At 56.3% G+C, this 24,734-nt stretch overlaps 4 protein-coding genes across 4 annotated transcripts; 1 reads left to right on the top strand and 3 right to left on the bottom strand.

Moving 5' to 3' along the window:
• Nucleotides 1-305: 305 nt before the first annotated feature.
• On the bottom strand, nt 306-6,822 carry KAT2A (lysine acetyltransferase 2A). The gene is made up of 18 exons (XM_062507838.1): nt 6,595-6,822; nt 5,874-5,997; nt 5,650-5,795; nt 5,179-5,268; nt 4,853-5,034; nt 4,411-4,602; nt 4,215-4,321; nt 3,979-4,086; nt 3,756-3,892; nt 3,417-3,625; nt 3,220-3,346; nt 2,856-2,966; nt 2,623-2,766; nt 2,283-2,397; nt 2,154-2,190; nt 1,964-2,027; nt 1,685-1,769; nt 306-1,466 (listed from the first exon to the last, which is right to left on the bottom strand). Exons 1-18 carry the CDS (start codon nt 6,820-6,822, stop codon nt 1,273-1,275), a joined length of 2,400 nt encoding a protein of 799 aa, XP_062363822.1. The 3' UTR covers nt 306-1,272.
• Nucleotides 6,823-7,830: 1,008 nt separating this feature from the next.
• LOC134053283 (heat shock protein 30C-like) lies at nt 7,831-8,625 on the bottom strand. The gene has a single exon (XM_062508213.1). The coding sequence runs from the start codon at nt 8,449-8,451 to the stop codon at nt 7,843-7,845; it is 609 nt and encodes a 202-aa protein (XP_062364197.1). The 5' UTR covers nt 8,452-8,625; the 3' UTR covers nt 7,831-7,842.
• A 468-nt stretch (nt 8,626-9,093) lies between these two features.
• LOC134053234 (heat shock protein beta-11-like) lies at nt 9,094-10,067 on the top strand. The gene has a single exon (XM_062508121.1). The coding sequence runs from the start codon at nt 9,333-9,335 to the stop codon at nt 10,065-10,067; it is 735 nt and encodes a 244-aa protein (XP_062364105.1). The 5' UTR covers nt 9,094-9,332.
• Nucleotides 10,068-12,373: 2,306 nt separating this feature from the next.
• RAB5C (RAB5C, member RAS oncogene family) lies at nt 12,374-24,110 on the bottom strand. Its single transcript, XM_062508079.1, has 6 exons — nt 24,041-24,110; nt 15,916-16,160; nt 14,717-14,868; nt 14,309-14,431; nt 13,475-13,568; nt 12,374-13,076 (listed from the first exon to the last, which is right to left on the bottom strand). Exons 2-6 carry the CDS (start codon nt 16,079-16,081, stop codon nt 12,961-12,963), a joined length of 651 nt encoding a protein of 216 aa, XP_062364063.1. The 5' UTR covers nt 16,082-16,160; nt 24,041-24,110; the 3' UTR covers nt 12,374-12,960.
• Nucleotides 24,111-24,734: the final 624 nt, after the last annotated feature.

Genomic DNA, 24,734 nt, shown 5'->3' with positions numbered 1-24,734 from the left:
GGAGGCGGCGCGTGGGGCCGGTCCCGGCGGGCGGGGCACGGGGAGGGCCCAGCCAGGGGGGGACATGCCGGCCGCGCTAAAGCCAACTGAGCCGAGCCGAACCGAGCCGAGCCGCCGGGGAACCCCCAGGAACCCCGGCTGGGAATCGCAGCCAAAACCAAAAGCGAGCGGAGTTCCCACAGAACCCCTCCGCATCCAGACGGCCCCTGCGCCCCGGACTGTCTGGGATCCCGGTGCAGCACCGTGAACCCCAACCTCCTCCCCTGCACCCCCACTTCTGCTCAGGGCATCCCAGCCCATCCACAGGGATCTTCACACTCTCCCCCTTCCGAGCTGTTCCTGTTGCCCTCCCCAACATGTTAGGGTGAGCCTCAAGGATGGAGCTGGGGCTGCACAAGGACGTTTATTTAAAAAAACAAAACAAAACAAAACAAACAAACCAAACCAACGAAAACACCAGTAAATGGAATGGGGGAGTGAGGGGCAGGGAAAGGAGTGGGGTGCACAAGGAGGGGGGAGCAAGGGGGGAAGATGAGCAGAGGTGGCTGCCAGCCACAGTGAAGCCGGGAGCAGAGGCCAGCACAGCACCGGGCAGCCACCCTCCCTGGCACTCAGAGGGGCAGAACTGGGGCTGGCAGCCCCCTACCCCCAGCTGGCAGCAGGGGCAGGCAGGGAGGGATGTACAGGCAGGGAAGGCAGACCTGCCCCGGGGGGAGGGAAGAGCTGACAGAGGCAGCAGGAGCTGAGTGTGCAGGGCAGAGCCCCCCACCCAGCAGGATCCTGGCCCAGGAGCAGCACCGCTCCGGGCAGTGCAGGGCTGACCCCGCTGTACATTCAGTGTGAGGGGTAGGGGCTGCCTGTACGTGGACGGAGCAGAAAACAAAGCACTTGTGTGCCCCTGCCCTGTCACAGGGAGTCAGGGCAGAAGGCACGATCCTGGGTAGGGGGGATGCACAGGGGTCAGGGGGCTCCCCCACCCCAGGTAGAGGCAGGAGCTCAGTGCTGTCCCTGCCCTGGGCAGATCCTGGTGAGGCAGCTCCATCCTCACCCCCATTCCCTAGGAGAGGCAGCCACAGCACCTCAGGGATAAAAGCACCAGCCCCCCTAGCCCCTGTGGCTCCTCAGGAAGGAAAGCCCAGCTCCCCAGGCTGCTCAGCAGCACCAATCCCTCCAGCAGCTCCTACCAACAGAGAGAGTGGGGCTGGATCCCACAGGAGCCCTGTCCCTCCCCTGAGAGGGCCGGTGGCCACAACAGGTCTAGGCCAGCCCCCACTACTTGTCGATGAGCCCCCCCTCCTTGAGCTTGAAGTAGAAGAACTTCTCGAGGGTGTTGGCACACTTGCAGTAGTCGCTGTCGGGCGGGTTGTACTCGCGGCAGTTGGTGATGATGCGCTGCAGGTCGGCGATGAACAGCTTCTTGGTGACGTAGTAGCGGTTCTTCAGCCGCTCCGTCATGGTCTTCAGGTCTGTGGGTGGGGAAGGGTCAGCACCCCTGCCGAGGCCTCTGCACCCCCCAGCCACTGAGCTGGACACCAAACACGGGTCCCAACTCATCCCTCTTGCACTCTGGGCTATCTTGAGGCTCCCACCACCCCAAACATGAGTCCCCAGCACAGACCTCACAATTAACGTGGGGTCCTCAGCCCCCTCTGCAATCCTGTCCTGAGGGCACACATCAACCTACCAATGGGGAAGCGGATGATTTCATAGTAGTCCGGTGCCTCTGACTTCTTCACTGGCTCCATGAAGGGCCATGCACTGGGGTGGGTCTGGGGAGAAGTGGGAAGCAATGAACACACAACCCTTGTTCACTCCAGCACCCAGGGGTCCTGCTCCCCCCACACCTGGGTCACCCCAGGAGTCCCCAAGGACAAAGCCCTGTATAGCCCATCCCAAGGGAGGCAGCTCTGAGGGTTGTCAGGCAGACAGGCATGCCAGAGTGAGGGTCCCTTCCTGCCCACACCTTGATCTGGGCCAGGAGATTCTTCAGCATGTTGTAGAGCTGGTCCGGGTCCTTCAGCTCCTTCCTGCAGGACAAAGCCAATGACCATCAGCCTCTCTGCATTCCAGGGCCAGGAAAATGCCAAGACAGCCTGTGCCGAGCCTCCAGCCCTGCTGCTGCAGGTCTACCCCCACCCCCATGCGGCACTCACCCCTTCTCCTTCCCCAGTGGTTTCCATCCCGTTTCTCCTGGAAGACAAGGGTCAGCATCACCATGTCTGCACTGTGGCCATGGGGAGGGAGGACAGAGCCCTCCTGCCAGGTCCCCTGCCAGCACTCACGGATGCCAGGGACACTCTCGATGGGGATCTGCCGCACACCCTCCTTGAAGCAGGTCAGGCCTGGGTAGACTTTGCGGATCTGCGCCTGTTTCCTCTCAATCAGCTTCTTGATGATCTGCAGGGAATGGGGGTTGGAAGGGAGCAGATGAGTGGGGCTGTGGGATGCTCCATAAAGCCACATGTGATGTGGGACCCTACTTTGCAAGTCCAGAGACAACCCCGGCTCCCCTCCTGCCCTGCAAGGGTGCTGTCAGGGCCAGCACAGCCCCACACCTCTCCCCTGCCTTCAAGGGGTGGCTGGCAGCGCTCACCCACTCTCCTGTTCACCCCTGGGCTGTACCTCCTTCTGCTTCTTTATAATGTGTGAAAGCTCGGTGTAGGGGATGCGGGGGTTCAGCTCACACTCCATCAGGGTCGCCCCCTCATAGTCCTTGATGTATCCCAGGTAGCGGCTCTTGGGGACCTTGATGTCCTTGGAAAAGCCCTAGGAGAGAGGGGCAGGTGGGAGGGCATAGGTGGGAGGGGGCAGGTGTGCAGCACAGGTGGGGCCAGCTCCCAGGGAAAGGAGCCCACCTGCTTTTTGAAGTAGCCAATGGCGTACTCATCTGCATAGGTGAGGAAGTAGAGGATGTTGTGCTTGATGTGGTACTCCTTCAGGTGGTTCATCAGGTGCGTCCCATAGCCCTTCAGGAAGTACCATGAGACAGGGATGTGCCCAGGCAGCCTCAATTGTGATAAACACCTCCTTCCCACCCATGAAAGTGGCAGCTGGAAGATGTCCTGGAGCAACTACCACTGCTTGAGCTGGCCAGAGCTGAGCAGGTCTGGCTGCCCAAGGGGCTGGGCAGCCCTCCACCAGCTACAGAGAGACCATCCTACCCACACCAGGCTTTGCGGGGCACACGTGTGTGCCCATCTCCCTCCTCCCGGCTCTCACCTTCACTTGCTCATTAGAGGTGACAGCACAGAAGACAATCTCTGTGAAGCCTTGGGTAGGGAACATGCGGAAGCAGATGCCCCCGATCACTCGTCCATCCTTGATCAGTGCCAGGGTCTTGTGCTTCCTGCGGGCAGCACGGCCGAGGGTGAGGGGAGCCCCCCACACCAGCCCCCCCACACCCCCCAGCCACGCACGGGTCAAAGACGAGGCGAGTGATGTACTCCTTGGGCATGCGGGGCAGCTGGTGAGAGAAGACATTCTGCAGTCCCACCAGCCACATCAGGATCTTCTTGTTGGATTTCTGTGAGAGCGAGTTGCCGATAACGTGGAACTCGATGATGCCGCGGCGCTCCTCCAGCCGCGCCGTCTCATCCCGCGCCGCGTTGGCCGACAGCAAGCTGGTCTGGGGGCACGGGGGGGTTACTGGTCCTGCATACCCTCTGTTGGGAATGCACTCAACCGTGGCACACTGGGGAAGCAGTTCTGTGGGCCCTGGAGAGGGCCAGAGACAACCCAGCATCCACATCCCATACCTCAGGGCCCAACATGGCAGCAGGGTCCGTGATGGTCAGCATGACCTCGTTCACCAGCTCCATGGGGATGTCTCCCATGACACGGATCCTCTTGGCATCCTCCAGTGTCAGGCTCTCAGGTAGCTTCCGCTTCTCTCCTGGGATGGGAGCAGAGCAGCACATCCAGTGCTGGGAGGGACCATGGACAGTTCCAGCTTTCTGGTATGGGCTCATGTGACCTTACCTGGCAGGGGCTCTGGGGTGCTGGCATCCAGGCTGGCAGCCGAGCTGCTGCTGCTGAGCTTCTTGCTGAAGAGAGGAGTGGTGGGCACAGCAACGGTGCTGACTGCAGCTGCAACAGACCCATGGTGTCCACAACCACTGGAAAACACCTCGTCACACCATGGCAGCCCAGCCACTGCCACACCTTGACCCTTTATCCCACAGCCTCCAAACAGGGGGAGCTGCTTCCTGAAATACCTGGGCGAGACACCAGCTGGGCACCCTCTGTAGCTGGCACTGTGAAATCAGCCTCCCAGATTGGAGAGTTCTCACCGTAGATCTCCTCCTCCAGCATGGAGAGGAACCTGGAAGGGAGTGGCACATCAGCATGTAAGCATCCCAAAGGAGGAGTCCCCTCAGCGCTCCAGCAGCCATCTCCACCATGGGTACCTACTTGGGGAAGTGGGTGAGGATGAGTGTCCGCTTCTCTGGCACCAGCTTGTCCTTCTCCACCCGGAACTTCTCCAGCAGCTGCCGGCGGGTCACCGTGAAGATGGACTTGAGGAGGCTGCGCCCAAAGACGTGGGTGGTCTCATAGCGGGGCAGGCTGTCACAGCTCTGTGGCACATGGCAGTAGCACAGCCACCTGTGGGACAGGAAGGAGCTCTGGTGACAGAGCTGGAAGCAGAGATGCCAGAGGAACCATAGTCCTCCTGGGAAAATGCTTCTGGGAGCAGGGACAAGAAGAGCAGGTGGACAAAGGGCATAGCTAACATTTAAAAGCACTGGCCCCACTGGGTGCCTGTGCTCCTAGTGGACTGACAGTCTAGGAGAGCTGGGGAGAGTCCTGGGAGTTAGACCCCAGGATGGTTGGCTCAGTGGCCCCCTGCCTTCACCTGGTGTAGTTGACCTTGTAGGTGGCCACATCGTCATTCTGGGAGCGCTGGCGGAACTGGGATGGTGTCTCCAGCTTCCAGTAGTTGAGACACAGCAGGAACATCTTGGAGAGCTCATACATGGTCTGACGCTCCTTGGGCGGCAAGTGGCTGAACTTGTACTGCACAAAATTCAGGACTCCCTGGGGAGAGGATGGGACATTGGGAGGGTGCTGGGGGATGCGCTGGGTTCCTCCATGCTGCATCCCAGAGAGTGAGGGGACTGTGCAAGAGCAGCAGAACACAGTCATCATCAGGGCAGTGCACAAGCCTGGCAGCAGCCTCACCTGTTCAATGTTTGGTTTCTCAAAGGGGGGGCTACCCAGGGACCCCTCGACCACAGGCTGGCTCATCTGCAGGATGCACTTCCGCAGCAGCTACAAAGACACCATCAGACATGGTCAGTAGAGTCCCAGTAACCAGATGCTTCAGGAATGGTGGAGGTGGCTGAATGCTGCCATGGGGCTGCTCTAACTTCTACAGCCAGGAAGGCACTGGTGTTGCCCTCGGAGCACACCTATTCATCCCCTAGAAACTGCACCCCTAAGGAATTCAAGGCCAGGAGAGCAGTCACTCCAGAAGAGGGTCAGCGTTCCAGATCTCTGGGCTGTGGGATGGTTCACAGCCACAGCTTCAGCACCAGCTCCAACCAAGCTCAAACAGTGGGACAGCAGCCCCCACTCACCCACAGTGACCAGAGACTCTGCCTAAGTCCCCCCATGAGTGGGGCAGTGAGACATGCACAGCCCCAGACGCACCTTGAACAGGTAGAAATACACCTGCTTGGTGTCTGTGTCCTCCTCCTTGTGCACTGACATGAAGAGATTCTCCACATCCACCACCATGCCCAGCAGACGGTTGATCTCTTCCTCCGAGACGTTCTCCAGGTGGGACACATGGTCCGCTGTGCCAGAGAGAAAGCCACGGTGAGACTTTGGGATCAGCACCACTCACCCTGCCCAGGAGGTCCCACAGCAGTTACCCAGTGCATGGCCACAGCTCCGGCACGGTTCGCTCAGGTTGGTCACTGGCTGCTGCAGGTCCATTCGAGGGGCTGTGGGGGGGTTTGGGTTCTTCCAGCCATTGCACTTGCAGGCGTCGTTGGCCTGGGACAAGGGACAGGAATGGTCGCTGCAGAGGCCCATGCACTGCCATGCACTGCCATGCACTGCCATGCACTGAGGCTGCTGCCTTCTGTGGTCAAAGGATTTCCCCAGCTCCCACCTACCCCTTTTCACTGAGCCCAGCTTTTCTCAGTCCCCACCCTGCATCACCCACCATCCCAACACTCCCCCAGGACTCTGAAGCCCCTGTCCAGTGATATCCCTGCACGTTCCTTGGACAACTCAGCACACTCTTCCTGCACCCCCTGCCTGCACACAGCCCAGCACCCCAGTCCTGCACCCCATGTACATCCCAGCACCCAATCCCGCATCCTTTGTCCACGTATTCTTTGCACTCACCCTCCTGCAGCTCCTAAATTCCCTTCCTACACCCATAAACGTCCTTGTAACTCCCTCTTGCATCCCCCACTCAGGTCTTCACCCTCGTCCTTCATCCCCCACCCCTGCTTAGCATTGACCCCCCACTCCTGTATCCCCTGCACCCCCTCCTGCACCCACACCCGTGCCCGCCCTTTCATCTCCCATTCATGCACAGCCCTGAACCCCACCTCCTGCTCTCCCTGTCCCGCTGTCCCCCACCTTGCAAGCCGAGAAGACCCCCAGCTTCTCCAGCTTCTTCCCGCGGGGGAACCCCCGCACCTGCGCCTTGCGCTGGCTCGCCCGCTGCTGCTGGCTCAGCCCGGGCCGTGCCGGGTCGCTGGATCCCGTTCCTCCAGCCGTTCCCCCGCTCGCCCCCGCCGTCCCCGCCGTTCCCGTTCCCGGGCCCGGCGGGGGCCGCCCGGGCTGCGCGGCCTCCGGCTCCGCCATGCCGGGCCCGGCGTGCGCCCCGCGCTCACTGCGCCTGCGCGCCGGGAACGCCGGGATCTGTAGTCCGCGGCGGCGGGGGGGGCGCGGCCCGCGCTCCCGGGACGGCGCTCCCGGGGCCGGTTCACGTCACCCGCTGTCCCGAACGCGAGCAGAGCTCCCACTCGGGACTGCGGGTGGCGTGAACCGCCCAGGAAGGATCGAGGTCCCGTCATGACGCCCCACCGCGACAGCCCCTCACGGGGCGATGCCGAGCCGTCGGTGCCCGGAGGAACCCACCCACCACTCCGGTAACCGGTACCGCTCCCGGTCCGGCGGCGCACGGCGCGTTCCGCGCACTCCCGCAAATATGGAGCATGGCCACGCCCTCTTCTCCAAATGCGGTGTGTGAGCCGCCCTCCGCCTTCCCGCAGCCGGCGCGGGGTGCGGCCAAGCGCCCGGCGTGGAGCGTGACCGCGCCTCCTGACCGGTACCTAAGAACCGGCTCCGCCCGCACGGCCTTTTCTGAGAGCCTGGGGGGCACGGCTGAGTGTCGGGCTGGTGCGCGGAGCTGGGGGCAGCGCCTGGAACGGGCCAGAACTGGCCAGGGAGGGCAGCGGCAGCACACGGGAGTGTTCCAGCACCAACCCAAAGATGGGAGTCGGTTGTCCGAAGGCTACCCAGGGGGATGCTCGGGACCTCCCGGGGATTCTCAGTGCTGTAGATGGTCTGGAGCCCCCCGCCCAACCTCCTCTGCCCGGGCAGGTGCCAGGGACATGCCCGGTGCAAGTACAGCCCCGTTCCCCACCCTGCCATCGCGCTGCGTGGGCACAGGCAGGAGCATTGTAAAGCATGGGGCTGGGCAAAACCAGAAACACCAAAACCACACAAATAAAAGTTAGGAATATTTATTATATATCAAAAAGCCGCATGTTTTGGGCAGACGCCACCCCCCGGGCCATCACGCACTGCCAGCGCGGTCCCGCTCTGCGGCCAGCAGCTGCCCCCGTAGCCAGGCTCAGCCTGGACCCTCGTTGTTCCTCTTCACGCCTTGGCCCGCTCGGCTCCCTCCTCAGTGCTGCCAGCTGGCTGCGCCACCGCCGGCCCCATCTGGATGGGCACGTTCCTCTCGGGAGCGGCCGGCAGTGCCAGCTTGGGGGCCTCGATGCGCAGCTGCCCATCCTTGGACAGGGAGCAGGTCAGCGCTTCGGCATCCACCTCCTCGGGCACGTCCCACTCCCGCTTCAGCACCTCGTACTTGTAGGAGAAGGAGCCCTTCTCGTCTGTGCTCTGCGTCTCCTTCTGCCCCACCAGCACCACCTTCCTGCCCACCACCTTCACCGACAGCTGCTCGGGAGCAAAGTCCTTCACGTCCTGGCAGACAGAGAAGCCGTCCCCAGAGCCCTGGGTCAGGGCTGCGCTGGTGCTGGACGCGCGGTCTGTGGTGATGCCGAGTCGCCCGGGGCTGCTCCCACTGGTCAGGTACTGCTCCACGCTGCTCATGAACTCCCGAGCCCTCTCCATTTCCAGTCTCATCTCCCGCTCCAGCTCGGCGAAGAGGGTGCCTGGATGTGGCCAGAGGGTGCGGATGGGTCCCAGCCACGGGAACAGCGAGCTGGACATGGGCGGCATAAAGTGCAGGCGGCAAAGCATCTCTGCTCCCAACGAGTGCTCCTGGTTGTGCTGCAGCTCTGTTCGGTGCAGTGGCTGGAGCAGGGGAGCAGCGGATTTTATTCTCCCCTGCCCAGGGGTGTGTCCCTTCCAGAACACTCTCTCCCCACGCACCCTCCTGGAGCCATCGCCTATTTTTGAGAGGCTGATTATCCACCAGCCAAAATAGCAGCGCTTGTTTCTGGGGACAAGTCACATGCCACAAATAGGGAGCCGCAGTCACTGCTGGGAGCTCAGGTTTCTGCAGAGCCATCGTGATGCAGCAGGGCCCATGGGGCCATGGCTGGGGGGCTACAGAGCCCTTCCCTGGCCCCCCCTCCGGGGGATCATTGGAGCGCCAAGCTCCATTGTGCCAGGAGCTCGACAGTTCTACCAGAACAGGGACTAGTCCCATCCCTAAAGTACATGTCCCGTGTCATCTGCTGCCAGGCATTTCCTGCACTTTCTGGAGCCCCTCTCGCTGTTGGCCACCCCCATCCTGTCCTGACCCCTCAGCACCTCATTGTACACCCTACCTGGGCCCACGGACTGACTTCTGGTCTCAGCTGAGGAAACCTCCCTGGGCACAGATGGGGGGAAATGGGCCACAGCTGAGGGTGGGGGGAAGCAGGTAGGAGACGAGCCCACACTCACTTCATGTCTGGGAAATGCAAAGGGCACAGATTTTTGGCAAGGGTGGCTCAGGCATCCCTCTCGGAGGCTGAGGTGATGCTGCTAATTATAAGCCAGGAGAGCAGAGCTGTAAGAGTCAGGGCGAAGGTATGCCGGGCACGACGTCAGCGCTGCCTCTCCTCACGGATGAGTAACAAGAATGAGCTGGAACGGGCTGGAACGAGCTGAGCTCTTCTCCCGAGGGTGACATAATGTGCGGGACAAGGCCACGCCTCCAGCGAACGGGTATAAAAACCTCGGACGGCAGCAGCGGAGCAGAACGCTTCCAAACCACTGGAAAAGGGACCGAAGCAGCAGCAGCAGCAGCAGCAGCAGCAGCAGCAGCAGCAGCAGCAGCGATGCTTTGCCGGATGCACCTCGCACCATTCGCCTCCAGCTCCCTGGCCAGCCGGCTGGGCACAGTGAGGACCCTGTGGCCGCACGCAGAGACCATCTTCACCGAGCTGCAGCAGGAGATGGAGAAAGCTCGGGAGTTCATGAGCAGCTTTGAGCAGCTCCTGAGCAATCACGGAGCTATCACCGCGGAGCACACCCCGAGCACCAGCAGCACGACCCTGACCCAGGGCTCTGGGGACGGCTTCTCTGTCTGCCAGGACGTGAAGAACTTTGCTCCCGAGCAGCTGTCGGTGAAGGTGGTGGGCAGGAAGGTGGTGCTGGTGGGGCAGAAGGAGACACAGAATGTCGATGAGAAGGGCTCCTTCTCCTACAAGTACGAGGTGCTGAAGCGGGAGTGGGACGTGCCCGAGGAGGTGGATGCCGAAGCGCTGACCTGCTCCCTGTCCAAGGATGGGCAGCTGCGCATCGAGGCCCCCAAGCTGGCACTGCCGGCCGCTCCCGAGAGGAACGTGCCCATCCAGGTCAGCCCTGCTGCCCCAAAGACCGGACCAGCTTCTGAGGACGGTGCCAACAACAAAGCCCAGGTGTAACAGGATGGGACCCGATAGCCACGGCAGGACCGGAGCAGACAGGAGCAAGTCCCTGGTTTAAGCCCAGACAAGCTTCATCGGCAATGATGTCATTTTTTTCACTAAACTGGAAAGTTTTTGTATCCAATAAAAATTCTTTTGCATTGAATCTTCTTGTGTTCTCTGGGTGTTGATTGACGGGGAGGCTGCACCCTACTCTGGGTGCCAGAGAAGAACCTCTCTTGCTTCTCAGGACAGTACAAAATGGGGCCAGAGAGCAGCCCCAGAGGATTCTGTGAGGGAGGGGATCTGGGAGCACTGCGCTGGTAAGGGAGGGGGGCAGGCAGGAAGGGCAGTCCCACTTACCTGTAGAGGAGCAGCAGGGCTGCCCTAGACCCTTCTTCACACTGCTGTCAGCATCATCTCCAGCTCCACAGCCTCGGCCAAAACCCATCCCCACAGAAGAGGGAGGGAACCACATCGGACTGCCTGGCTGGGGGTGGTGTGAGGCTGTTTATACCCACACCTTGCCCCTCCCAGCTTGGCAAGAGGCTGCTGGAGTTCACCCTGAGCTCCCAGCAGCAGGGAGGGAAAAGCCCAACCCCAGGTGCGGTGCGTAACCACCACAAACACCCAGGCTCAGGCCCAGGCAGGCAGCAGGTGTGTGGGCACACAGCAGGTATGCAGGCAGGAACGCCTGTTTGTGTGGAAGCTGCCCTGAGATCAGACAGCCTGCTGCCCAGACACACCAGGAACAGCAGCAGGGCCCCAGCCTCAATACTGAGCACCTGCTCTGGCAAGCAGCAAGTCTAGGAAGAAACCAGGCACCCAGAGAGAGGAGCCAGCAGATGGCAACAGCAGTGCACAGTGCCCACTGAATTATTCTGAGTGGGATCAAGGAAACTCTTCTCCAAACTGGTCCATCTTGATGCTTGGGGAAACCACCAGCATCAGTCCACCCCTCACTGTGAGCACTGGATGAGAGATCCAGCAGCTAAGCAGTCCAGGCACAAACACCACATAAATGAGGTATAGTAGGGACCACTGAAGCCCACACCCTACAGGCAGCCCAGGCTCAAGGATTATCCCAGGCACTCCAGCACCAAAGCATTCCAGACCCTTCCTGCTTCCAGGATTTTAAGGAAATCCAGCATGAGGAAGAGGCACTGAGACCTTGGATAGCAGATGAAGGGCACACAAGCCACGGCTGTTCACACAACTCTATTCACAGCTCTCCTGCAACTGAGCCTCTTGCAGCCCTTCAGCTGAGGGGGGCAGTGGGTTCCAAATGCAGAACATCTCCATCCTTAGCCTCTCCCGAGCACAAATGGTGCTGCTAGCAGCACACATGGCAGGGATGGAACTGCAAGGGGCTGCTCCTTCTTCCATATTGACTCCAGGTCCCAGGGTGTTGGGGTTTCACAGTCCATGCAGCAGTGACAGGAGAGCAGCATCTTCCAAGGCCATCATGCTCCAGGGACAGAGGCATTGTGTTCATGAATTCTGGAGCACCAGCCCAAGCCTGTCCCACTGCTGAGCAGAGCTCCTCCACACACTGTTCCCCCACCTCTTCCCAACTCACCTTGTAGAGTTTCCCCAGAACGAACAAGCAAGGAACAATTCCCACAATTTCCCTCAAGCTTCCTTGAGCATGCAAGTGAAACCCAGCAGCATCATTGTGAAGAGAGCAGCTGTGCAGGAGCAGCTGCACAGCCCAAGCTCAGGAGCCCCATTTCTCCCTCCTCAGATAGGAAGGGCCCCATTTCCCTACTAAGGTGTGGGACATACCAGGAGCAGCCCAGCACAGCTCAGCCTGCACCAGAACTGCTGTGCTCGGGTCCAGTCCCTGCTGCATTAAGAAACATGAACATTGTTTTTATGATAGGTTTATAAAAATTTTGTTTTAATCACACAAAACTGAAGTTTGTGATGAAGACTAAGTCAACAGTTCCTCTTAAATACCAGGATGCATAAGACACTGCATTAGGCACTAGGCAGCAGCCAACATCAGTTAGAGTCTGGCAACAGAAGCCATTTAATACCTCCCTTCATTCTTTGTGGAATTACAGGCTTTTGCAATACATGTCATTCCCACCCAGGCTACCCAAGGTTTCTCCCACCCCACTTCTGTACATCAGTAAACCTTGTGTATTCCCACCAGAGCAGGGTTAACAATATTAGTGGCATCACAACCATCAAGAAAAAGACAAATTTCTATACAAGATTTTTTTGCAAAAGTTGCAACAGGATTAGTGCATTACGACAGAACCAAGAGAAAAGAAGAGTTGGCATGCTGGAATCCAACACAAAGAAAGACAACAGGCAGCTCGTTGGATGTACTATATTGACAAGATACTGATTGGTTACATGGAGAAACATACAATACAAAATACAGAAGAAACCAGTTTTGCTTCCCTCTGCCCCACCCCAAATACTCATCACTGATTTGGTCAATAAGTGGCCCAAGAGCCGGAGTTTGTCTCTAATGCTACAGTTTAGTGGTTGTTCTGGGCACATCGTATGGGATCAGCCTCAGCTCGTACAGACAGGGAACTTTCAACACGTGTCCCAATATCCCTTTGTTTCCCATAGTGAACTACAGTGCTGTGGGACCTGGGTGCTGCTGGCCTCACCTGCGGGACGGCCACGCTGGCTGGGCAGACACCAGGTCCTGCATCCACCACCACCAGGAAGAGGGAAGAGCAGAAGTTCATATATTAAAAAAGTGACTTAAGACTTAGAATTGAATTAGTATTTGTACAGAAAGGTGCAGGTGGAAGAACTCCCTCCAGCCTATGATCAGAAAGGGATGGAGAATCACAGCGGTGCCGGCAGCAGCCGCCCTACGGTAAGTGCGATCGTTAGCGTGGGTTCCAGTCACGTCCTCCAAGGGCTCGTGGGCCAGAGCAGCTGCTCAGTTGCTGCAGCACTGGCTTCTGCTCGGCTGGCTGCTCTCCTGAAGGTCCACCACCCGATTCCTGCCTGGGCCACCAGGAGCACTCTGGGGTTCATTTTTTGGCAGTTTCTTGGCTAGAAAGAAACAGGATGTTAGCAGGGTCCTCCAGAGAGGCCAACCTCCTTCCATTGCACACCCCAGGATGGGTTCAGCCTGCTCCAGCCTCAGCCCTCAGCAACAACAGAGTTTGGGACAGGATAAACATGCAGTTTGCACTGCATGCCAAACCAACCCACCCTCGGCTGTGGCTGGCATCAGACATACTCCCATCTCCATCACCACCCCAGACACAGAGACAGGGAACCAGCTTTGCAAGGCCAAGGCTCCAGACACTCCAGGAATGACCAATCACACTGATGTGGCAAACTGAACAACTGCCCCAGTAGGAGCCACCAGCCCTGGCTGACACAGGACCCTCGTGGGCTGCAGCGCTGGTGCTCAGAGCTACCCCAGCCCTACACATAGGCTGTACCTATTGCCATGAAGATTTCATTCACATTCATTGCTGTCTTCGCTGACGTCTCCATGAACAGCAAGCTGTTGTCATCTGCATATGTTTGTGCATCCTACAAAAAAAAAAAATCACATCAGAGTGCTAAAGGCAGCCTTCCAGGAGGCCCAAGCAGACTTCACGTACTTCCCTTGTCAACGGACTAACTGATGGAAAAACAGTATGTCCCACCTTGGGCCAGAAGTTCCCTTCCCTGTCCCTGCCCTCACCTGGGGTGGCCTGGATGACCCAGGGATATGCTTCACCAGCAGCCCTGCACAGCCAGAGTCCCACAGCTGAGCTGGGGCAGCCTGACTGAACCACATGCACACACAGCACATGGGACCTGGGTCAGCTGGGAGTTTGTCACCCATTGCAAAGGCACCACAAGCAATCCTGTGCGAGGGCTGGGTAAGAACCTCTCCTGAGCACTTGCCTCAGATGAGTTAAGAGTTACGAAGAGCAGAGAACAAGCTAGGAATGATTCCTCATGTGTCTCATACCCAGAAGATGCTGTTTCACACCCTGCAGACATCCCCACATGAATAAGGCAGCAAAGGAGGCTGAGGACAGAAGCCTGTGTTCTGTGGGCCCTCCTCCTCCCCATTCACCAGAACTTTCACCAGCCAGGGCCACATGTGCTATGACAAAAGCAAGGGAAGGGCAGGGCACAATGGCATCCTGCAGTCCTCAGCACAAAACCTCACTTTCATTCTCCCTCAAAGCATATTTTACATAGCTGCCATCTCCCTCACTTAAGCAAAAAGATGCTTTTCTGACCTACTTGGGTAACAACTTCCCTGGATTCCCACTCACCTGGAAGTCCACAGCTCTCTTGTTAGCAAGGTCTGCCTTGTTTCCTGCTAGTGCAATTACAATATTGGGGCTAGCCTGCCTCTGCAACTCTTTCACCCAGTTCTTGGCTCGTACAAATGTGTCCTGGAAGCAAACAGGAGGCAGCAGTCAGGAAGGGCAGCCATGTAGGAATCCACAGGGCAGATATGATTAGAACAAGGTTTTCCTGTGAGAAGCATTCTGCCTCTGCAGCACTTGGCAGCAGGATCCTTTATCAGCTCACAGCCTTGGCCAGAGCTGAGGAAGAGGCCGTGAGCAGTTTTTAAGAACTTGGCAGAACACAGCCAGATACCTGCAGGGCTCTGACCCAGACATGCTCCCAAGGCACTGGAAGCCTCCTGGCAGCCCCCCAGCCTTGCCCACACTCACTGTGTTCGTGATGTCGTAGACCACAATGGCTGCCTGAGCCCCCCGGTAGTACATGGGGGCCAGGCTGTGGTATCGCTCCTGCCCCGCCGTGTCCCAGATCTCAAACTTCACTGTCGTGTCATCCAGACACACTGTCTGTGTTAGGAAGGCAGCTGCAAGAGAAGGGGGCTTGCCTCAGCTCCAGCAAGACAAGGCCCAGAGCCAGCACAGGAGCTCAGAGCAGCTCTGCTGCCACATGGGAGCAGGCTGAGCCCTGGAGACCCCAGTGCCACTCTCTGTGGCAGCTTCAGCTCTGCTGTGCCACAGTCCCTGCTCACAGAAACCAAGAACCATCACACAGTGACAGGGAGGTGGTTCAGAGGGCCCAGGCAGCAGCCAGCCCCTGGACCATCCACAGTGCCAGACCCCCCCAAACAGCCTCTGACAGGGATACCACAGTCCAGCTGTGGCACCACCATGATCTGACCTGGGGAGAACCAATAACAGCACCAAACTCAGCCCACTTACACCACACTCCCCAGTTTAGTAACTGGTTGTTTTCTTGTCCCAGTGAGTCTAACACCATGTGTTACATCCAGCACAAAGGCACAGGCGTCAGATACAGACTGAGGCACAGCACAGCCCTTCACAGAGGAGCATTAGGCCCTGCTTGCCAGTAAGCCACATTTTCAGCTGTGCTTACTCCCTGCACAGGTCACAGAGGGACAACTCAAACCTGTTCTCAGGACACCCCCCAGTACTGCTGCTCAGACACCCATGTGCCAGCTAGCCTTTGGCAGATTGGTGACACTGTGCTAACAATTTCAAGCTAATAAACCACTAGACCTGAAAGCACTGTGAAAATAGTTAATAGTATCAGGCTAGAAACAGCCCCAAAATCCCAGGTCATGGGCTGAAAAGATAATTAAGGGCTATAAACCAAGCTGAAGGCCTCAGTTACAACTAGAAGCTGGAGCTGAGGCACTTGAAACAAAGCCTCAGAGGCAAAGTGCAGGGTTGCCATAGCATTATTCTCTGCTGTGCTGATCACTACGCTAATAAACAAATTGTGAACCAAGAGTTAAAGCATTAACTGTTTGCCTCTATTTATAGCAAAAATCCCAGACCAGACCAAAATAGCCAGTCTTGCTTCTGACACCACAGACTGCCCCAGCAAGGTCAGCACCTCCCAGCCACAGGCATCTGGAGCTGGCACTCACCTCCAATTGTGCTCTCCTGGTACTCGTGGAACTGCCCCTTCACAAAGCGCAGGACCAGGCTGGACTTCCCCACCGCAGACTCGCCCAAGAGAACAAGTTTAAACTGGCAAATTTTGTTCCCAGCAGCTGGTCCATTCGGTCGGGCAGCTCCACCTCGACCTGCCATTGTGGTTTAAGTGCAGGAGTGCCAAGAGTTAAGGATGCTGCAGGTTCTGTACTGGGATCCACCTATAGGCAGGTTGCAACTGGAAGAGGAGGTCAGAGTTAGTGACATGCTCAGGGACCAGCTGTACCAGTTCTATAGGGTGGTTTGATCAGCAGCCACCATCAGCACAGACTGGTGGTGGTCCCTTCCACAGTGTAAAGTTATCAGCTGTGAGCACCACAGAGCAGTTACCACCAGGCAGCTGCCCCTGCAGCAGGATCTCAGTCTGCAGAGCCTCCCTGGAAAAGAGGTAATGGTAATAACAAGCTCTCCTCTTCATCAGTGGCCCCTCTAGCACTTCCACCCTGTATGGATGTTGCACACACCTTGCCATGGTGAGGCAGGTAAGGAGAACCCAGCACACAATGGGTGTTACTAGAGCTTTGTCTATTCAAACAGCAATTATTCAGTTCACAGAGGTAACTGAGTTTGACCTTTAGCTCCCTCCTCCTTTCCCGAGTTCGCAAGGAAGCAACTTCAGAATACCAATGCTATACAGAGCCATCCCAGTGCCACAGTGGCAGAAGGCAGCTCTGCAAGTCGTGAGGCATTTGGACAAAAGGAATTTCTAGAGCTTTCTTTTCATCCTGAGGCACTTACACCACAACATTCTGGATGGCCCTGGAGCCAGGCAGGTGATCTGGCACAGGGGGGACAGCTGAGGAGGTGCCCATCTCAGAAAGGCACCTGACAGCAGCTGCTCTCAGGGCACAGAGTGTCCCCTCAGAAGCTGAGAGCAGATCCCCCTTCCATTCCTGCTGCACACCAGGAATCACCACCCAACCTGATCCAAACAGAGGCAGCACCTAATGCTTCCCACACCCATCCCACTGCCTCAGCACCCTTATCCCACAGCATTCCAGGTCATCAGGCTACTGGCCATGTTCCTCACATGGGATCAGCACTGCCAACCACTCCCCAGCACCAACCTCCCGAGTGGTGCAGAAGCACAGAACCACAGCAGGAACAGCAGGACAAGCTGATTTGCATCCAGAGTTACCCACAAGTGAATCCCAGGGCCTCCCTAAGCACTAAGCTCTGCTGCCAGCAGAGAACAGGACTGCTTTCCAAGTACACAGTTACAAATTTAGGCACACTTCCTGTACCCTTCACAACTCCCACTTCCCTGTGGATGATAAATGCTACAGTTGATTGTATCTGCTCTGGATCACCACTTTCCCTTCTACTCTCCTAACACAGGGTGTTGAAATAAAAATGCCCCAAAAGCCAATTTCTCCTTGTCGTGAGAGCATCCCCAAAGAAACTCTGTGTACATCCTGCATTTTCCCAGCCAATATTAGATATTCATGAATAAGAAGTTTAAAACAGGTCAAACTGGAGCAAAGTGTCCTATGAACAAGGCTCAATCCTCAGAACAGAGAAGAGTTTCAAACAACTGTTTTCCAGGGCAAGGCCTGTCCAGCTGTGACTGCCTGAGATTACCTTAACTATGCCTCAAATTTAAACAATCCAACATTTGATAACTTTGATAGGGAACCAACAGCCATTTCAGAGCTGCTCTGGAGCCTGCAAGTGCCAGCAACTGGAGAACCTCAGCAGCTTACACAACACAAAGCACTTGAGCATACACTGACCTAGAGACATCTCACCTCAAATTGCTCTGAGCAGGAGGCAGTAAGACACCAGCTATTAAGCCAGTACCACTCACTGGAGCTGGCAGCTAGGACAGAAACCAAGGAGTAAACCTTCTGAGTGCTGTGGGACATTTGAGGAGCCAGAGCTGTGAAGCCTATGCTCTGAGTCCAGTCTTGGGTTAAGCACCAGATACTGTAATTCAGAGCTGGGTCCTTGCACGTAGCACGGTCTGGACTCCCCTTCCTCTTCTGAGGAAGGGCAAACACTGTTTGACAGGATGAGAAAGTTTGATATGAAACAAACCAATAACTGGCTTTGCTGGACAGTGAGGGAGCAACATTCATTGCTCTGGCCAGGAGCAGCTTGGTCACTGCACATTCAAGAGGCTCAGCAGCAGCTCTGCATCTCTACCAGCCTCAAGAGTCTTCCACCTTTTAGAGTTTCCCTTGTAAACAGAGCTTGCAAGGGAACAGCTTTGGTTTAACCTTGTATTTATAACTCCCTGGGCAGTCTATCAGCTCCACTGCTGCTCCAGACCAACATTCTGCACAAACACTGTGTGAATCAGTGTGTCTGAGTTACAGCCTGATATCTGATAGCAGTGAATCCCAGAGCAAAACAAGGAAATGAGCTTGTTGACATCCTCCAGTCTTAGCCTGACCTATATTTCACAGATCTTGATGCATTTTGCCATCTGGTTGTGCTACATGAACTCCAATGGAATTAGGTGAGCACCTCTATGTTGAGCTCACTGTGGACAGCCACTAGTCAGTGCAGGCAGGGCAGCAGCCAGAGCCCTGACTGCTCCAGTTATGGAGAACCAGATCATCATCTAAGGATAGTCTGAGGCATGGATACAAGATTATATGGCTTCACGTTCACATGAGAAGTTGCCATATCTTTCAGATGTTTGAGTGGAATCTAGAGACCCTAAGTGGTCACTGATGGCCTTGGGCTAAGGACATACCCAAGACCTGGATGACCAGTGATGGTCACAGGAGAAAGAAAATAACTGAAGGAAGTGTCCATCAATGCTGCAGACAGCAAGCATGCTCCATGGCAGGACAGGCACTTCCCCAATGCCAACATATTTGAGGATTACAGTCAGACAGAACTCAGCTCTGCAGAGGGAACAGGCAGATGAACTACACAGCCTGAACCCGTGCTAGATCAGCCTACACCCACCAGTGAACACTGACCTGAGGAACAGGGACTGCTTCCTGCTGGATGAAGCCATTTCTGATGCTTGGGGATCTGCTCATTCTCCCACCTCTTCCAGCAGAGAACTGGGCATTCACCCCTCCCTGCTCCCCACAAGAACCCCAGCACTGACACTTGAGCCAGAGGTCAGGCAGACCAAAATAACCATGGTGATACCACACAGATAGGAGAAAGCAGCTGAAAGCCCAGCTTGTCCCAGCCTGCCATGCTAATTCAAGCCATCAAGGCCATGAAAAGAAAGGGCATGGTGGCCTACTCATGTAATTAAGATTAACAAGCATTAATTTTCCTACTAGTTTCTTTTAACTAGAGAAACCCAGCACATGGGAGATCACAAGACCCATGAAAAGGCTTGTGCTGGTTTGTTTACCTGCCCTACCCACCTCCTGCTCACTGAAGCACACACAGGAGCTCTGCATCTCACAGCAAAAGCACAGATTTTTTAAATTGTGAACTCTTAACATAGTTTCTTGTTTACTTTGACATCTAAGTCAATTCCTGATGCTGATCCACAAGTGAGAGCTCCAGGTCTATCACTTCTACAGTTTGTGCCACTCCAACCCCTCCTGTCTGCCAAGGTTTGCTGGAGGGGGCTGTACACAGCCAGGAATATTAAATTGAAGAATCTGAGTGAGAAATGAGAAATCTAAATGAGAATCTAAAAGAGAAACCACATGCCATGGCTGTTGCACTCCCTGCCTGCCCAAGTGCAAGACCATTCTCCAGAGCCCATTTCAAATAAACTTACCCAGGTCAAGAACACACATCTTCACAGGGGAATTACTGTCAGATTCCCATGTTAACCCCTGCAGGGGACCCCGCAACAGGGAAGCTGCTCATTTGAGGTGTCAGAACTTAGAGAATCTGATATTTTTGCCCTGTGTTCACCCAGTAGCAAGGACTACTCTAAAAGCTGAGGATATTTAGAAACCCAGTCCTGAAGACTCTGGTTACCCAAAGGACTGCTGCTGCTCTCAGCTATGCAAGGAGTTGCTTCACTGGGGATTTGTTGGCTTAGAACCAAAATACTCAAGACAAAAGCCCCAGTGAAGTATTTATCTCATTAAATAGCTGACAACATTACATGAATTCCTTGGCAAAGGAAGACCTGAAGTTACCCAGTGGTTTTGCTTCACCTCACACTGCATGGGCAGTTGACTCAGGGCTGCAGAGTCAGCTTCAGGACAGGTCAGCTTCATGGAGTCAGGAGCAACTTCCATGAACAGGACCAGCACAAAGTGTGGGTGCCACCAGAACCACACATGAACCATACTAGCCCAGGCTAGCACAGCGCAGAACATCAACCTAACATTCCAACTCATCAATATGATTAATAAGAACAAATTTCCTGAGCCTGACTGCAGGAGGGTCCAGGCTGCAGAGAAAGGAGGAACAAACCCAGCTGTTACAGAGGAGATGAACCAGGAAACAATCAACCGACAGACCTCAGTCCTATCAAGTCTTATGAGTTTGATACTCTACCTTTCCAGAGACAATACTCTACCTTCCTGCCTTTTCCCTCCCCAAAGAATAAGCCCCCAGTGCCCTGATCAGCAAGGATGCAGTCTGGAGTTTAGTAACTGCTCTGAACTGGGCCAGTCTCCACTTCAGCTGGCAGGAGCTGCACTACAGCCCTTAAATGCAGATTCACAGACCCAATCAGCTCAGACACCTGTTTCAGCAGCACTCCTGTGGCTGTGATAGGGAGACAACTTCTCTGTGCAGTGCATGCCCAAGACTCACAAAAACTTGGACATACTCATGTTAATTCAGAGGTAAGTAGGATTTCCATTCCAAAGCTGAACTACTCATTCGGCTACAGACCTGAACTAGTACCACCTCCTTCTCTTGCTGTTGATACACACATCTGTTTCCTGACATTTGCACATCCAGGGCCTCTGGAGCAGCCCCAGCGCCCAGCTGTTTTCCAAAGCAGCTTTTCCAAAACAACTCTATCCTCAGAGATTTCAAGGCCACCATCCTGCTGTGACAATCCCTCCTGCTCAGACTTCTGTGGAAGAGTTTTACATCACCTTCATCTCCCATTAGCTCCCTGTCCTACAGTAGCTCCCACCTGGTGCCCTCACCCACTTTCAGTAATCCTTAGCATGGCAAGGCTAGAGGATCAACTCACAGATGCAGCCTGCACTGACTCAAACGGAACAGAAGTATCGAGGTTTAAATTCCTCAGCCAAGGTTGTTTGTTGTCCTATTCCTCACGCAGACTCCTGCTCAGATGCCCTCAACAGACACAGCTCCACTTTGGCCAGACACTCAGCAGCACATCCCACTACTCAGCCAGCAAGAAAGCAACATCAGCAATGCAAAGCAGCAAACTGCCACCTGCACTGCAAAGAATCTGTGACCTTCAGAATATCTTTCCCAGACTGCACAAAGATCTCCTGCCTCAAGCAGCTCCTTATTTGGAGTGCTACCAAACCAAAGCAAACATGAAAACCAGTGTTTTCTTATCTGTTTATGCCGAGTTGCTCCAGCAGCTCATTCCCGTGCTCCAGGGGAGGACAGCATTCTCCCCAGACCTCAGATGAATTTTATACCTCCCCAATACTGTCACATACAGAAAAGTTCCCTGTTTCTGGCCAGTGTCTGGAGTGTTTTCAATGTTATTCTGACAACTTCTCAGACTTGCATAAGAGGCTGCAAACTTCATACCCCAAGGGAAGAAAACAGCTGACTCCAACATTTCTACATTCTATCCTCTTTTAAGTCTGCTGACAGGAATACTCTGGGCTACACCCACTTCATTAGAAGCGTTCCCATTTCATTTCCTGTGTCTGAAAGCAGTTGGCATTCTTTCCCCCTCCCTCTTCAGGGAGATGCCATGACCACCATCCACTAACTGTGCAGCAGCTGAAGAAGTTTGGATCCAGAGCTGATGACTGGTAGGGCCTAGAGCAACCCTCAAGCTGATCCCTGTTGAGATGCAAAAGAGTTTTGCTGTGATGGAGAGAATCCCACCTCTCAGCACAACAATTAGGTTTGGCCAAGCATACACACACATCACCAGACAGTTCCTTTACACATTGCCCAACACATCATTGGTTTCACAGGAAAGTAAAGTGTACTCTACTAATGCAAAACCAGATAAACGCTTTATCTTACTATATTCGTATCCACATGCCAAGCCAGCATTTCCCTCCTGCTCTCCAGTAACTCAAATGCTCTCCAGGAGTCCATCTCACCTTGCCTGGGTTGTTCCATCACCTGAAGAGCCACCAGCACCTACTTACAGAGCCTACAGGGACTTCACACTGCCTGCACAACCTGCAACCAAGTGTCAGCTAAATCAGCCAGAGCATCTTAGGAGAAAAGGTCACCACAGAAGCAGATTTTTGGTGTGAAGGTATTGACTGTTCCAGCAAATGATTGTGACTCAGGGGTCTGATGTGATTTCAACATTGATACCCAGGTATGACTCCAAACATTCCTGTCCTTGACCTCCCATGTCCAGCCAGGCTTGTACTTTACCTGCTCACCTCACTCCAAGAATGCATCAAGATCAGTGCTGTCCTGTAGCTGCCTACGGGTACTATCCTGAATTCTTAGCCCTTTTCAGACATAGTTCTTTCACCTCACTATCCAGGTGAGCTGAAAAAAAATGTAAAAGACTTTCAGAGTCAAGGCAGTAAGGGACATTGAGCGACAGGAAGCTCACTCAGACTGCATGGTATGTCAAGATAACTGGACTGAGTTTGCTTTTTTGGACCCAACCGGGGCTCAGAGCTGGCTCAGGAGCCCCAGCAGAGCACAGGCCCAACGTCAGGCTGTAAACAGGGCAGCTCAAGTGTGCTGACCCTCCACACAAAAAGCTAAGAATAGTAGATGCAAGTTGTTCCACACCAGACTTAAAATAGTCCCTTGACATATTCTCCTCTCCAACTTCATTACAGGATTGAAAACAGCCAAGGTCAGAGCTCCAACAGGCACATACGAGGGCAGCAACGAAAGGTCAGCTGGGCCAGGGTCAGAGCTGGGCTGGGCTCCTTGCAGGTCCCAACACCACTCACAGCTTCTGCCCAGTCCCAGGAGCTCTGCCAGCACCTTGAGCATCACCAGGAACAAGGTCCAAGCAGTTTTCCCAGCATTCAGCAGGGCAAACCTGTTGCTCACACTCACACCTGCACTCCTGGTGCAATCCCACCAGGATTCCACATCAGTCGAACTCCCAGCTCACACACCAGCATCTCCTGCTGTGACAAAGATCCAAGGATGGCCTTGCCCGAGGCTCCCTTACAGACAAGCCCCTTCACAAGGGCCCTCAAGAGGCACAAAGCTGTGCTTGGCACCATTAGTGACCCAAGACAGGCTGGAGCCCATTTACAGCAAATCAAGTCACCTCCCTCATTTCAGCAGTTCCCAGAAACCCAGCTTGGCTTCCCAGCTCCTGGAGTTTCTATTCCCACCTCAGAGGCTGGGCAACTACCATAAAATATCATCCCACCATGAAAACCCCTTCTGTTCTGGTACCACGCTTTCCCCAGTCCCATTCAACGCCTAGTCAGTCTCGGCAGTGAGAGGCCGGAGCTGGGGCACAGCTGCCGGACAAACACACGGTACCGGCGGCAGGTGCTCGTTCCCGCTGTCCCGCGAGCCGCTCCTGCTCACAGCCAGCCCGGAGGAGCCTGACCCGAGAACCCACAGTGCCGCCGGGACGTCTGCCCTGAGCCGGTCACCGTCCTCGGCCGTGCCGCTCCCCCCACCCAGCGTGGTTCCTCTCCGGTTACCGCTCACCACACACCGGTACCACCAGGCCGGAGCTGACTGTGCCCCGCGGCAGCGCCGCTCCCCCGCCTCGCAACACACGCAAGGCCCCGCTAGGCCAGTGCACGGCGAGAGGCGAAGGTACCCGGTCGACCAGAGCCCCCGCCCCGCCGGCGGCGGCGCCCGTCCGGTCCAGCCCCAGAGCCGCCCCGCCCGGCACAGCGGCGCCACCGAGCCCCGGCTCCACTCCCGCCACCGGGCCCCCGAAGCGGCGGGGCCCGGCCGCCGCCCTAGCCGGGCGAGAGCCCGGGGAACGGGCCCACGCCCTCGGGGACGGCCCGGCCACCGCAGGACGAAAGGAGCGGCCAGAGCCCCACTCACCGCCCGCAGCGCCGCTCCCGCCGGTGCGTCTCGGAGGCCCCGGCCCTCACTTCCGCCTTCACCCGTTCCGCTTCCGGACGCGACCACCTCTTCCGCCCCCCGCTCGCCGGCCACAGGCAGGCGCGGCTGCCAATCACCTGCCCCGTCCCACCCTCATCCCGCCCCTTGGGGCGCCCCGCCCCAGTGAGTTGTGTGACGTCATTGCATACCCGCAGGGACTGCTGGGAGTTGTGGTCGGGGGCGTCCCGGAGCCACCGGCCCCTTGGGGGACTCGGGGGCGGGGGGAACCTGGACAGGGCGGGGTGGCCGCGGGAAGAGACTCCGCGGAGCCGAGGCTGGAAAAATAGAGCCTTTATTTCTCGGAGTTGCGGGGAGCGTGGGAAAGGCGGAGCGGAACAACAGGTACTACAGCCGCGGAGGGGCGGCAGCGGCCGTTACCCCCGGGCAACCGGAGACCCTACCGGAGATCCCTACGGATCCCCCCCACCAGATCCCCCCCGCCCGCCGCTCCCGGCCCCGCGGGTCCCCCGGGCGGGGCTGCCGGGCCCGGCCGGGGTGTAGAAAAGGCCCCGTGGGCGAAGAGTATAAAACAGTATCAAAATCCCTGCGAGTGTTCCGAGTGCGGCGTCCTGGGGGACTCCGGGGGCAGGGCCCCCCGGGCAGGGTCACCCCGAGCGGAGACCCTCGGTGAGGA

The sequence above is a fragment of the Cinclus cinclus genome, chromosome 24, assembly GCF_963662255.1.
Source record: "Cinclus cinclus chromosome 24, bCinCin1.1, whole genome shotgun sequence".
NCBI classification, from domain to species: domain Eukaryota; kingdom Metazoa; phylum Chordata; class Aves; order Passeriformes; family Cinclidae; genus Cinclus; species Cinclus cinclus.
This window is presented reverse-complemented; position numbering and strand designations above follow the sequence as displayed.